At 45.2% G+C, this 14956-nt stretch overlaps 2 protein-coding genes across 2 annotated transcripts in view; both read left to right on the forward strand.

Moving 5' to 3' along the window:
- The window catches only part of LOC138291468 (trichohyalin-like), a 79573-nt gene extending 77652 nt beyond the window's left edge, over window positions 1-1921 (forward strand). The window contains exon 4 of the mRNA XM_069230317.1: window positions 1004-1921. Within this exon, the coding sequence (XP_069086418.1) occupies window positions 1004-1921 (918 nt within the window). The remainder of the gene's footprint in view (window positions 1-1003) is intronic.
- CCL19 (C-C motif chemokine ligand 19) overlaps window positions 1-14956 on the forward strand; it is a 1093152-nt gene that overhangs the window by 418927 nt on the left and 659269 nt on the right. The gene's annotated exons all lie outside the window — the stretch shown is intronic.

Raw genomic sequence — 14956 nt, forward strand, 5'->3', positions numbered from 1 at the left:
TGACAAAAATTAATACCTAAGGGTTAGAAGAGAGGTGAATGACAAGAATGACTACCTAAGGGTTAGAAGAGAAGTGAATGACAAGAATGAAGACTTAAGGTTTAGAAGAGAGGTGAATGACAAGAATTAATACCTAAGGGTGAGAAGAGAGGTGAATGACAAGAATTAATACCTAAGGGTTAGAAGAGAGGTGAATGACAAGAATAAATACCTAAGGGTTAGAAGAGAAGTGAATGACAAGAATGAAGACTTAAGGATTAGAAGAAAGGTGAATGAAAAGAATGAAGACTTAAGGTTTAGAAGAGAGGTGAATGACAAGAATGAAGACTTAAGGTTTAGAAGAGAGATGAATGACAAGAATGAATCCCTAAGGGTTAGATGAGAGGTGAATGACAAGAATGAATACCTAAGGGTTAGAAGAGAGGTGATTAGAAGAGAGGTGAATAACACGAATGAATACCTAAGGGTTAGAAGAGAGGTGAATGATAAGAATGAATACCTAAGGGTTAGAAGAGAGGTGAATGACAAGAATGAATGCCTAAGGGTTAGAAGAGAGGCGAATGACAAGAATGAATACTTAAGGGTTGGAAGAGAGGTGAATGACAAGAATGAATACCTAAGGGTTAGAAGAGAGGTGATTAGAAGAGAGGTGAATAACAAGAATGAATACCTGAGGGTTAGAAGGAAGGTGAATGACAAGAATGAATACCTAAGGGCTAGGAGAGAGGTGAAAGACAAGAATGAATACCTAAGGGTTAGAAGAGAGGTGAATGACAAGAATGAAGACTTAAGGTTTAGAAGAGAGGCGAATGACAAGAATGAATACCTAAGGGTTAGAAGAGAGGCGAATGAGAAGAATGAATACCTAAGGGTTAGAGGAAAGGTGAATGATAAGAATGAATACCTAAGGGTTAGAAGAGAGGTGAATGACAAAAATGAATACCTAAGGGTTAGAAGATAGGTGATTAGAAGAGAGGTGAATAACAAGAATGAATACCTAAAGGTTAGAAGAGAGGTGAATGACAAGAATGAATACCTAAGGGTTAGAAGAGAGGTGAATGACAAGAATGAATACCTAAGGGTTAGAAGAGAGGTGAATGACAAGAATGAAGACTTAAGGTTTAGAAGAGAGGTAAATGACAAGAATGAACACCTAAGGGTTAGAAGAGAGGTGAATGACAAGAATGAATACCTAAGGGTTAGAAGAGAGGTGAATGACAAGAAAGAATACCTAAGGTTTAGAAGAGAGGTGAATGACAAGAATGAATATCTAAGGGTTAGAAGAGAGGTGAATGACAAGAATGAATTCCTAAGGGTTAGAAGAGAGGTGAATGACAAGAATGAATACCTAAGGGTTAGAAGAGAGGTGAATGACAAGAATGAATACCTAGGTGTAAGACGAGAGGTGAATAACAAGGATGAATACCTAAGGGTTAGAAGAGAGGTGAATGACAAGAATGAAGACCTAAGGTTTAGAAGAGAGGTGAATGACAAGAATGGATACCCAAGGGTTAGAAGAGAGGTGAATGACAAGAATAAAGACCTAAGGGTTAGAAGAGAGGTGATTAGAAGAGAGGTGAATAACAAGAATGAAGACTTAAGGTGTATAAGAGAGGTGAATGACAATAATGAATACCTAAGGTTTAGGAGAGAGGTAAATGACAAGAATGAATACCTAGGTGTAAGAAGAGAGGTGAATGACAAGGATGAATACCTAAGGGTTAGAAGAGAGGTGAATGACAAGAATGAATACCATAGGGTTAGAAAAGAGGTGAATGACAAGAATGAATACCTAAGGGTTAGAAGAGAGGTGAATTACAAGAATGAAGACCTAAGGGTTAGAAGAGAGGTGATTAGAAGACAGGTGAATAACAAGAATGAATACCTAAGGGTTAGAAGAGAGGCGAATGACAAAAATTAATACCTAAGGGTTAGAAGAGAGGTGAATGACAAGAATGACTACCTAAGGGTTAGAACAGAAGTGAATGACAAGAATGAAGACTTAAGGTTTAGAAGAGAGGTGAATGACAATAATTAATACCTAAGGGTGAGAAGAGAGGTGAATGACAAGAATTAATACCTAAGGGTTAGAAGAGAGGTGAATGACAAGAATAAATACCTAAGGGTTAGAAGAGAAGTGAATGACAAGAATGAAGACTTAAGGATTAGAAGAAAGGTGAATGAAAAGAATGAAGACTTAAGGTTTAGAAGAGAGGTGAATGACAAGAATGAAGACTTAAGGTTTAGAAGAGAGGTGAATGACAAGAATGAATCCCTAAGGGTTAGATGAGAGGTGAATGACAAGAATGAATACTTAAGGGTTAGAAGAGAGGTGATTAGAAGAGAGGTGAATAACACGAATGAATACCTAAGGGTTAGAAGAGAGGTGAATGATAAGAATGAATACCTAAGGGTTAGAAGAGAGGTGAATGACAAGAATGAATGCCTAAGGGTTAGAAGAGAGGCGAATGACAAGAATGAATACTTAAGGGTTGGAAGAGAGGTGAATGACAAGAATGAATACCTAAGGGTTAGAAGAGAGGTGATTAGAAGAGAGGTGAATAACAAGAATGAATACCTGAGGGTTAGAAGGAAGGTGAATGACAAGAATGAATACCTAAGGGCTAGGAGAGAGGTGAAAGACAAGAATGAATACCTAAGGGTTAGAAGAGAGGCGAATGACAAGAATGAATACCTAAGGGTTAGAAGAGAGGCGAATGATAAGAATGAATACCTAAGGGTTAGAAGAGAGGTGAATGACAGGAATGAATACCTAAGGGTTAGAAGAGAGGTGAAAGACAAGAATGAATATCTAAGGGTTAGAAGGAAGGTGAATGACAAGAATGAATACCTAAGGGTTAGAAGAAAGGCGAATGACAAGAATGAATACTTAAGGGTTAGAAGACAGGCGAATGACAAGAATGAATACCTAAGGTTTAGAAGAGAGGCGAATGACAAGATTGAATACTTAAGGGTTAGAAGAGAGGCGAATGACAAGAATGAATACCTAAGGTTTAGAAGAGAGGTGAATAACAAGAATGAATACCTAAGGTTTAGAAGAGAGGCGAATAGCAAGAATGAATACCTAAGGGTTAGAAGAGAGGCGAATGACAGGAATGAATATCTAAGGGTTAGAAGAGAGGCGAATGACAAGAATGAATACCTAAGGGTTAGAAGAGAGGCGAATGACAGGAATGAATACCTAAGGGTAAGAAGAGAGGAGAATGACAGGAATGAATACCTAAGGTTTAGAAGAGAGGCGAATAGCAAGAATGAATACCTAAGGGTTAGAAGAGAGGTGAATGACAGGAATGAATAACTAAGGGTTAGAAGAGAGGCGAATGACAAGAATGAATACCTAAGGGTTAGAAGAGAGGTGAATGACAGGAATGAATACCTAAGGGTAAGAAGAGAGGCGAATGACAGGAATGAATACCTAAGGTTTAGAAGAGAGGTGAATGACAGGAATGAATACCTAAGGGTTGGAAGCGAGGTGAATGACAAGAATGAATACCTAAGGGTTAGAAGAGAGGTGATTAGAAGAGAGATGAATAACAAGAATGAATACCTGAGGGTTAGATGAGAGGTGAATGACAAGAATGAATACCTAAGGGTTAGAAGAGAGGTGAAAGACAAGAATGAATACCTAAGGGTTAGAAGAGAGGTGAATGACAAGAATGAAGACTTAAGGTTTAGAAGAGAGGCGAATGACAAGAATGAATACCTAAGGTTTAGAAGAGAGGTGAATGACAGGAATGAATACCTAAGGGTTGGAAGAGAGGTGAATGACAAGAATGAATACCTAAGGGTTAGAAGAGATGTGATTAGAAGAGAGATGAATAACAAGAATGAATACCTGAGGGTTAGAAGAGAGGTGAATGACAAGAATGAATACCTAAGGGTTAGAAGAGAGGTGAAAGACAAGAATGAATATCTAAGGGTTAGAAGAAAGGTGAATGACAAGAATGAATACCTAAGGTTTAGAAGAGAGGTGAATGACAGGAATGAATACCTAAGGGTTGGAAGCGAGGTGAATGACAAGAATGAATACCTAAGGGTTAGAAGAGAGGTGATTAGAAGAGAGATGAATAACAAGAATGAATACCTGAGGGTTAGAAGAGAGGTGAATGACAAGAATGAATACCTAAGGGTTAGAAGAGAGGTGAAAGACAAGAATGAATACCTAAGGGTTAGAAGAGAGGTGAATGACAAGAATGAAGACTTAAGGTTTAGAAGAGAGGCGAATGACAAGAATGAATACCTAAGGTTTAGAAGAGAGGTGAATGACAGGAATGAATACCTAAGGGTTGGAAGAGAGGTGAATGACAAGAATGAATACCTAAGGGTTAGAAGAGATGTGATTAGAAGAGAGATGAATAACAAGAATGAATACCTGAGGGTTAGAAGAGAGGTGAATGACAAGAATGAATACTTAAGGGTTAGAAGAGAGGCGAATGACAGAAATAAATACCTAAGGTTTAGAAGAGAGGTGAATGACAAGATTGAATACTTAAGGGTTAGAAGAGAGGTGAATGACAAGAATGAATACCTAAGGTTTAGAAGAGAGGTGAATAACAAGAATGAATACCTAAGGTTTAGAAGAGAGGCGAATAGCAAGAATGAATACCTAAGGGTTAGAAGAGAGGTGAATGACAGGAATGAATACCTAAGGGTTAGAAGAGAGGCGAATGACAAGAATGAATACCTAAGGGTTAGAAGAGAGGTGAATGACAGGAATGAATACCTAAGGGTAAGAAGAGAGGCGAATGACAGGAATGAATACCTAACGTTTAGAAGAGAAGTGAATGACAGGAATGAATGCCTAAGGGTAAGAAGAGAGGTGAATGACAAGAATGAATACTTAAGGGTTAGAAGAGAGGCGAATGACAAGAATGAATACCTAAGGTTTAGAAGAGAGGTGAATGACAGGAATGAATACCTAAGGGTAAGAAGAGAGGCGAATGACAGGAATGAATACCTAACGTTTAGAAGAGAGGTGAATGACAGGAATGAATGCCTAAGGGTAAGAAGAGAGGTGAATGACAAGAATGAATACTTAAGGGTTAGAAGAGAGGCGAATGACAAGAATGAATACCTAAGGTTTAGAAGAGAGGTGAATGACAGGAATGAATACCAAAGGGTTAGGAGAGAGGTGAATGACAGGAATGAATACCTAAGGGTTAGAAGAGAGGTGAATGACAAGAATGAATACCTAAGGGTTAGAAGAGAGGTGAATGACAAGAATGAATACCTAAGGGTTAGAAGGGAGGTGAATGAAGTGCAGTGGTGCCCTTTGCATTGGAGTTCAGCAGGCACATTGCCAACCTGCGGCTGGCGACAGCAGACTTCATACAACTTCACTGGCCCAGCAGTGCTTTGTTAAGCTTTGTGCATCTGCTCGTCCAGTAACAACAAGTGCAGCTCGACATGCAGGGCCTCTCCAGGGTGCACCCGGCAAACAAGACAACCTGCTTGCTGTTCAGCCCTCATAGAGCACAAAAGAAACCAAAAAGAGAATGCCGGACTCCTCCTCCAGCCTGTCCCTTAATGTTTGGAAGCAAAGCAGTGGGTGAGAGTGGAGAAGAAAGGGGCGTAACAAAACCTGACCCCCCCCCCCCCCCTTGCAAAGTATCCTGAGGGGCCCCCTCACCCCTGGACCCATTTAGGGGCCTACCGCCCATGCACAGTGTACTGTGCTGAGGGAGCCCCCTGGAGCCCGCCCCCCCCCCCCGCACCGCGGGTGCTGCGGGTCCTTTGTTATGCCACTGAGAGAAGACAGAACTACGCTGTTAGAATTTCCTCCGCCCCCACCCCCGTTTTGGCAGGTTAATGCCCCTCACGGCCTCGAGAGGCAGCCGCCCCTGGAGTACATGGTTTTGTTTTGGGGTAAATGGGGATACCATTAGAGAGAAATGCCCTAGGTGTCTTCAGTGGTTAGATACAAGCTTTGTATGAATTAATGGTTTTTCAGGCTAATGTGTATGGATATATTTTGTCCCATTACTGTCCAGATAGAAAGATGTAGGTGCAGTCCTGGCTGGCGATTGGGCAAAGTGGCGGGGCAGGTATGGGGGGCGGGGTGAACAAAACAAAAGGAATCAAAACATTTTAAAAAACAAACTTACCTGACCCGCGCATCGCCACTGCCGCGCTGCTCTTCTCCTCTCTGCTGGACTGCAGGCTCCCAGCCTGCCCTGTGGCCAATCCTAACGCTGCTCTCATGCTGCTGGTATGAGACGGCCGGCTAAACACACATGCGCACTGAGGGGAGTGCACACCACTCCCCTCCACGGCTGTTATCACCCCATAGCCCCGCCCCTTTAAAAATAAAATGATATTAGACATGGTTTATAATCGTTTTATTTGTTATGTTTTGGAGCTGCTGCTGCTGGCGGGGGAGAGGGATGACGCTCCTCTGCCATAGCGGAGGAGACGCTGCTGCATAGGTGACACTTAATACACAGCGGCACCACCTCCAGTAACAACCCATCCCCAGTCCAAGGCGTACCAGGTTTGAAGTAAGAAGGTATCACAATGGGTCGAGAGTGCCAGTAAACTCCGGCAGGTTCCATGATGTCATCCTACTTAACAATTCACTTCATCTCTCTTCACGTTGTCCCTTATTGTCGTCTGCTTCAGCTGTGTAAACTGATGTGTGTGTACTTTTGCCCCCTCGGATGTTGTACTGCTGTTCCGGGGGCAGTTTGGCACCCTGCTTTCGCTGTTTGTTATACCACAAAATACAATAAATACATTAAAGAAAGAGCACCAGTAAACATCCGGCAACCCACTGAGCATAAGGACTGGGAAAAAGATGGTGTAGGAAGTTGGCTCTGTATGTGCTATTTCAAAGTAAGGAATAGCAAGCACAGAGTCCAAGGGTTCCCCTTAGAGGTAAAATAGTGGTAAAAAGAGATAATACTAATGCTCTATTTTGTGGTAGTGTGGTCGAGCAGTAGGCTTATCCAAGGAGTAGTGTTAAGCATTTGTTGTACATACACATAGACAATAAATGAGGTACACACACTCAGAGACAAATCCAGCCAATAGGTTTTGTTATAGAAAAATATATTTTCTTAGTTTATTTTAAGAACCACAGGTTCAAATTTAACATGTAATATCTTGTTTGAAAGGTATTGCAGGTAAGTACATTAGGAACTTTGAATCATTTCAATTGCATGTATACTTTTCAAGTTATTGACAAATAGCTATTTCAAAAGTGGACACAGTGCAATTTTCACAGTTCCTGGGGGAGGTAAGTTTTTGTTAGTTTTACCAGGTAAGTAAGACACTTACAGGGTTCAGTTCTTGGTCCAAGGTAGCCCACCGTTGGGGGTTCAGAGCAACCCCAAAGTCACCACACCAGCAGCTCAGGGCCGGTCAGGTGCAGAGTTCAAAGTGGTGCCCAAAACGCATAGGCTAGAATGGAGAGAAGGGGGTGCCCCGGTTCCGGTCTGCTGGCAGGTAAGTACCCGTGTCTTCGGAGGGCAGACCAGGGGGGTTTGGTAGGGCACCGGGGGGGACACAAGCCCACACAGAAATTTCACCCTCAGCAGCGCGGGGGCGGCCGGGTGCAGTGTAGAAACAAGCGTCGGGTTTTCAATGTTAGTCTATGAGAGATCAAGGGATCTCTTCAGCGCTGCAGGCAGGCAAGGGGGGGCTTCCTCGGGGAAAGCTCCACTTGGGCAAGGGAGAGGGACTCCTGGGGGTCACTTCTCCAGTGAAAGTCCGGTCCTTCAGGTCCTGGGGGCTGCGGGTGCAGGGTCTTTTCCAGGCGTCGGGACTTAGGTTTCAGAGAGTCGCGGTCAGGGGAAGCCTCGGGATTCCCTCTGCAGGCGGCGCTGTGGGGGCTCAGGGGGGATAGGTTTTGGTACTCACAGTCGTAGAGTAGTCCGGGGGTCCTCCCTGAGGTGTTGGTTCTCCACCAGCCGAGTCGGGGTCGCCGGGTGCAGTGTTGCAAGTCTCACGCTTCTTGCGGGGAGATTGCAGGGTCTTTAAAGCTGCTCCTTGAAACAAAGTTGCAGTCTTTTTGGAGCAGGTCCGCTGTCCTCTGGAGTTTCTTGTCTTTTTCGAAGCAGGGCAGTCCTCAGAGGAGTCAGAGGTCGCTGGTCCCTTGGAAGGCGTCGCTGGAGCAGAGTTCTTTGGAAGGCAGGAGACAGGCCGGTGAGTTTCTGGAGCCAAGGCAGTTGTTGTCTTCTGGTCTTCCTCTGCAGGGGTTTTCAGCTAGGCAGTCCTTCTTCTTGTAGTTGCAGGAATCTAATTTTCTAGGGTTCAGGGTAGCCCTTAAATACTAAATTTAAGGGCGTGTTTAGGTCTGGGGGGTTAGTAGCCAATGGCTACTAGCCCTGAGGGTGGGTACACCCTCTTTGTGCCTCCTCCCAAGGGGAGGGGGTCACAATCCTAACCCTATTGGGGGAATCCTCCATCTGCAAGATGGAGGATTTCTAAAAGTTAGAGTCACCTCAGCTCAGGACACCTTAGGGGCTGTCCTGACTGGTCAGTGACTCCTCCTTGTTGCTTTCTTTGTTCCCTCCAGCCTTGCCGCCAAAAGTGGGGGCCGTGGCCGGAGGGAGCGGGCAACTCCACTAAGCTGGAGTGCCCTGCTGGGCTGTGACAAAGGGGTGAGCCTTTGAGGCTCACCGCCAGGTGTTACAGCTCCTGCCTGAGGGAAAGGTGTTAGCATCTCCACCCAGTGCAGGCTTTGTTACTGGCCTCAGAGTGACAAAGGCACTCTCCCCATGGGGCCAGCAACATGTCTCTAGTGTGGCAGGCTGCTGGAACTAGTCAGCCTACACAGACAGTCGGTTAAGTTTCAGGGGGCACCTCTAAGGTGCCCTCTGGGGTGTATTTTGCAATAAAATGTACACTGGCATCAGTGTGCATTTATTGTGCTGAGAAGTTTGATACCAAACTTCCCAGTTTTCAGTGTAGCCATTATGGTGCTGTGGAGTTCGTGTTTGACAGACTCCCAGACCATATACTCTTATGGCTACCCTGCACTTACAATGTCTAAGGTTTTGTTTGGACACTGTAGGGGTACCATGCTCATGCACTGGTACCCTCACCTATGGTATAGTGCACCCTGCCTTAGGGCTGTAAGGCCTGCTAGAGGGGTGACTGACCTATACTTGCATAGGCAGTGAGAGGCTGGCATGGCACCCTGAGGGGAGTGCCATGTCGACTTACTCGTTTTGTTCTCACTAGCACACACAAGCTGGCAAGCAGTGTGTCTGTGCTGAGTGAGAGGTCTCCAGGGTGGCATAAGATATGCTGCAGCCCTTAGAGACCTTCCTTGGCCTCAGGGCCCTTGGTACTAGAAGTACCAGTTACAAGGGACTTATCTGGATGCCAGGGTCTGCCAATTGTGGATACAAAAGTACAGGTTAGGGAAAGAACACTGGTGCTGGGGCCTGATTAGCAGGCCTCAGCACACTTTCAATTGTAAACATAGCATCAGCAAAGGCAAAAAGTCAGGGGGCAACCATGCCAAGGAGGCATTTCCTTACACAACCCCCCCCAAACGAAAGAGGATGAGACTAACCTTTCCCAAGAGAGTCTTCATTTTCTAAGTGGAAGAACCTGGAAAGGCCATCTGCATTGGCATGGGCAGTCCCAGGTCTGTGTTCCACTATAAAGTCCATTCCCTGTAGGGAGATGGACCACCTCAACAGTTTAGGATTTTCACCTTTCATTTGCATCAGCCATTTGAGAGGTCTGTGGTCAGTTTGAACTAGGAAGTGAGTCCCAAAGAGGTATGGTCTCAGCTTCTTCAGGGACCAAACCACAGCAAAGGCCTCCCTCTCAATGGCACTCCAACGCTGCTCCCTGGGGAGTAACCTCCTGCTAATGAAAGCAACAGGCTGGTCAAGGCCATCATCATTTGTTTGGGACAAAACTGCCCCTATCCCATGTTCAGAGGCATCTGTCTGCACAATGAACTGCTTAGAATAATCTGGAGCTTTTAGAACTGGTGCTGAGCACATTGCTTGTTTCAGGGTGTCAAAGGCCTGTTGGCATTCCACAGTCCAGTTCACTTTCTTGGGCATTTTCTTGGAGGTGAGTTCAGTGAGGGCTGTCACAATGGATCCATATCCCTTCACAAACCTCCTGTAATACCCAGTCAAGCCAAGGAATGCCCTGACTTGAGTCTGGGTTTTTGGAGCTACCCAGTCCAGAATAGTCTGGATCTTGGGTTGGAGTGGCTGAACTTGGCCTCCACCTACAAGGTGGCCCAAGTAAACCACAGTTCCCTGCCCTATCTGGCATTTGGATGCCTTGATAGAGAGGCCTGCAGTTTGCAGAGCCTTCAAAACCTTCTTCAGGTGGACCAGGTGATCCTGCCAGGTGGAGCTAAAGACAGCAATATCATCAAGATAAGCTGTGCTAAAGGACTCCAAGCCAGCAAGGACTTGATTCACCAACCTTTGGAAGGTGGCAGGGGCATTCTTTAAACCAAAGGGCATAACAGTAAACTGATAATGCCCATCAGGTGTGGAGAATGCTGTTTTCTCTTTTGCTCCAGGTGCCATTTTTATTTGCCAGTACCCTGCTGTCAAGTCAAAGGTACTTAAGAATTTGGCAGCACCTAATTTATCTATGAGCTCATCCGCTCTAGGAATGGGATGAGCATCTGTCTTGGTGACAGAATTGAGCCCTCTGTAGTCCACACAAAACCTCATCTCTTTCTTTCCATCTTTGGTGTGAGGTTTGGGGACTAAGACCACTGGGCTAGCCCAGGGGCTGTCAGAGCGCTCAATTACTCCCAATTCCAGCATCTTGTGGACTTCCACCTTGATGCTTTCCTTAACATGGTCAGACTGTCTAAAAATTTTGTTTTTGACAGGCATGCTGTCTCCTGTGTCCACATCATGGGTACACAGGTGTGTCTGACCAGGGGTTAAGGAGAAGAGTTCAGGAAACTGTTGTAGGACTCTCCTACAATCAGCTTGCTGTTGGCCAGAGAGGGTGTCTGAGTAGATCACTCCATCTACTGAGCCATCTTTTGGGTCTGATGACAGAAGATCAGGGAGAGGTTCACTCTCTGCCTCCTGATCCTCATCTGTTACCATCAACAGATTCACATCAGCCCTGTCATGGAAGAGCTTAAGGCGGTTCACATGGATCACCCTCTTGGGGCTCCTGCTTGTGCCCAGGTCCACCAGGTAGGTGACCTGACTCTTCCTTTCTAGCACTGGGTAAGGGCCACTCCATTTGTCCTGGAGTGCCCTGGGAGCCACAGGCTCCAGAACCCAGACTTTCTGCCCTGGTTGGAACTCAACCAGTGCAGCCTTTTGGTCATACCAAAACTTCTGGAGCTGTTGGCTGGCCTCAAGGTTTTTGGTTGCCTTTTCCATGTACTCTGCCATTCTAGAGCGAAGGCCAAGTACATAGTCCACTATGTCTTGTTTAGGCTCATGAAGAGGTCTCTCCCAGCCTTCTTTAACAAGAGCAAGTGGTCCCCTTACAGGGTGGCCAAACAGAAGTTCAAAGGGTGAGAATCCTACTCCCTTCTGTGGCACCTCTCTGTAAGCAAAAAGCAGACATGGCAAGAGGACATCCCATCTCCTTTTGAGTTTTTCTGGGAGCCCCATGATCATGCCTTTTAATGTCTGGTTGAATCTCTCAACTAAGCCATTAGTTTGTGGATGGTATGGTGTAGTGAATTTGTAAGTCACTCCACACTCATTCCACATGTGTTTTAGGTATGCTGACATGAAGTTGGTACCTCTGTCAGACACCACCTCCTTAGGGAAACCCACTCTGGTAAAGATACCAATGAGGGCCTTGGCTACTGCAGGGGCAGTAGTCGACCTAAGGGGAATAGCTTCAGGATACCTAGTAGCATGATCCACTACTACTAGGATGTACATATTTCCTGAGGCTGTGGGAGGTTCCAGTGGACCAACTATGTCCACACCCACTCTTTCAAAGGGGACCCCCACCACTGGAAGTGGAATGAGGGGGGCCTTTGGGTGCCCACCTGTCTTACCACTGGATTGACAGGTGGGGCAGGAGAGGCAAAACTCCTTAACCTTCTGGGACATATTGGGCCAGTAGAAGTGGTTGACTAACCTCTCCCACGTCTTGGTTTGTCCCAAATGCCCAGCAAGGGGAATATCATGGGCTAAGGTCAGAATAAACTCTCTGAACGACTGAGGCACTACCACTCTCCTAGTGGCACCAGGTTTGGGGTCTCTGGCCTCAGTGTACAGGAGTCCATCTTCCCAATAGACCCTATGTGTTCCATTTTTCTTGCCCTTGGACTCTTCAGCAGCTTGCTGCCTAAGGCCTTCAAGAGAGGGACAGGTTTCTTGTCCCTTACACAGCTCCTCCCTTGAGGGTCCCCCTGGCCCTAAGAGCTCAACCTGATAAGGTTCAAGCTCCAAAGGCTCAGTTCCCTCAGAGGGCAGAACTTCTTCCTGAGAAGAGAGGTTCTCTTTTTCTGACTGTGTGGCAGTTGGTTTCCCAATTGACTTTCCTTTTCTCTTGGTAGGCTGGGCCATTTTTCCAAACTCCAGCTCTACTTTTTCACCCTGTGCCTTGCATTGTGCTCTTGTTTTTACACACACCAGTTCAGGGATACCCAGCATGGCTGCATGGGTTTTTAGTTCTACCTCAGCCCATGCTGAGGACTCCAGGTCATTTCCAAGCAGACAGTCTACTGGGATGTTTGAGGAGACCACCACCTGTTTCAGGCCATTGACCCCTCCCCATTCTAAAGTTACCATTGCCATGGGATGTGCTTTAGTTTGATTGTCAGCATTGGTGACTGTATAAGTTTTTCCAGTCAGGTATTGGCCAGGGGAAACCAGTTTCTCTGTCACCATGGTGACACTGGCACCTGTATCCCTCAGGCCCTCTACACTTGTCCCATTAATAAAGAGCTGCTGCCTGTATTTTTGCATGTTAGGCGGCCAGGCAGCTAGTGTGGCTAAATCCACCCCACCCTCAGAGACTAGAGTAGCTTCAGTGTGGACCCTGATTTGCTCTGGGCACACTGTTGATCCCACTTGGAGACTAGCCATTCCAGTGTTACCTGGATTGGAGTTTGGAGTGGAATTTTTCTTGGGACAGGCCTTGTCTCCAGTTTGGTGTCCAGACTGACTACAGTTTCGACACCAGGCCATTTTGGGATCAAAGTTTTTACCCTTGTACCCAGGATTGTTTTGTGAAGAGGCTCTGGGCCCACCCTCCTGTGCAGGTTTTTGGGGGCCTGTAGAAGACTCTTTACTATTTTTATTTTTGGCTGTCTCACCACCCTTCCCCTGGGGAGGTTTTGTGACCCCTTTCTTTTGGTCACCCCCTGTGGAAGTTTTGGACACCCTTGTCTTGACCCAATGGTCCGCCTTCTTTCCCAATTCTTGGGGAGAAATTGGTCCTAGGTCTACCAGATGCTGATGCAGTTTATCATTGAAACAATTACTTAACAGGTGTTCTTTCACAAATAAATTGTACAGCCCATCATAATTACTTACACCACTGCCTTGAATCCAACCATCTAGTGTTTTTACTGAGTAGTCTACAAAGTCAACCCAGGTCTGGCTCGAGGATTTTTGAGCCCCCCTGAATCTAATCCTATACTCCTCAGTGGAGAATCCAAAGCCCTCAATCAGGGTACCCTTCATGAGGTCATAAGATTCTGCATCCTTTCCAGAGAGTGTGAGGAGTCTATCCCTACACTTTCCTGTGAACATTTCCCAAAGGAGAGCACCCCAGTGAGATCTGTTCACTTTTCTGGTTACACAAGCCCTCTCAAAAGCTGTGAACCATTTGGTGATGTCATCACCATCTTTATATTTAGTTACAATCCCTTTAGGGATTTTCAACATGTCAGGAGAATCTCTGACCCTATTTATGTTGCTGCCACCATTGATGGGTCCTAGGCCCATCTCTTGTCTTTCCCTCTCTATGGCTAGGATCTGTCTTTCCAAAGCCAATCTTTTGGCCATCCTGGCTAACTGGATGTCCTCTTCACTGGAGTTATCCTCAGTGATTTCAGAGGTGTTGGTCTCTCCTGTGAGGGAACCAGCATCTCTGACTATTATTTTTGGAGTCAGGGTTTGAGAGACCCTGTTCTCCCTAAATAGGACTGGTAGGGGGGAATTTTCCTCCAAGTCACTATCCTCTTCCTCTGAGTTGCCACCCTCAGAGGGGTTGGCCTTTTCAAACTCTGCCAAAAGCTCCTGGAGCTGTATTTTGGTAGGTTTGGGGCCTATGGTTATTTTCTTTAGTTTACAGAGTGACCTTAGCTCTCTCATCTGTAGATGGAGGTAAGGTGTGGTGTCGAGTTCCACCACAGCCACATCTGTGCTAGACATTTTGCTTCTAAAAGTTGGAATACTTTTTAAGAATCTAAAACTGGTTCTAGAATCTAATTCAAACTTTTACAAACTTTTAAACTCTAAAAGAAATGCTAAACAGGATCTAACACAAGGCCCTAGCAGGTCTTTTAAGAATTTAGAAAACTTTTCAAATTGCAAAAATCAATTTCTAATGACAATTTTGGAATTTGTCGTGTGATCAGGTATTGGCTGAGTAGTCCAGCAAATGCAAAGTCTTGTACCCCACCGCTGATCCACCAATGTAGGAAGTTGGCTCTGTATGTGCTATTTCAAAGTAAGGAATAGCATGCACAGAGTCCAAGGGTTCCCCTTAGAGGTAAAATAGTGGTAAAAAGAGATAATACTAATGCTCTATTTTGTGGTAGTGTGGTCGAGCAGTAGGCTTATCCAAGGAGTAGTGTTAAGCATTTGTTGTACATACACATAGACAATAATTGAGGTACACACACTCAGAGACAAATCCAGCCAATAGGTTTTGTTATAGAAAAATATCTTTTCTTAGTTTATTTTAAGAACCACAGGTTCAAATTTAACATGTAATATATTGTTTGAAAGGTATTGCAGGTAAGTACATTAGGAACTTTGAATCATTTCAATTGCATGTATACTTTTCA

The sequence above is a fragment of the Pleurodeles waltl genome, chromosome 1_1 (genome assembly GCF_031143425.1).
Source record: "Pleurodeles waltl isolate 20211129_DDA chromosome 1_1, aPleWal1.hap1.20221129, whole genome shotgun sequence".
Classification (NCBI taxonomy): Eukaryota; Metazoa; Chordata; class Amphibia; order Caudata; family Salamandridae; genus Pleurodeles; species Pleurodeles waltl.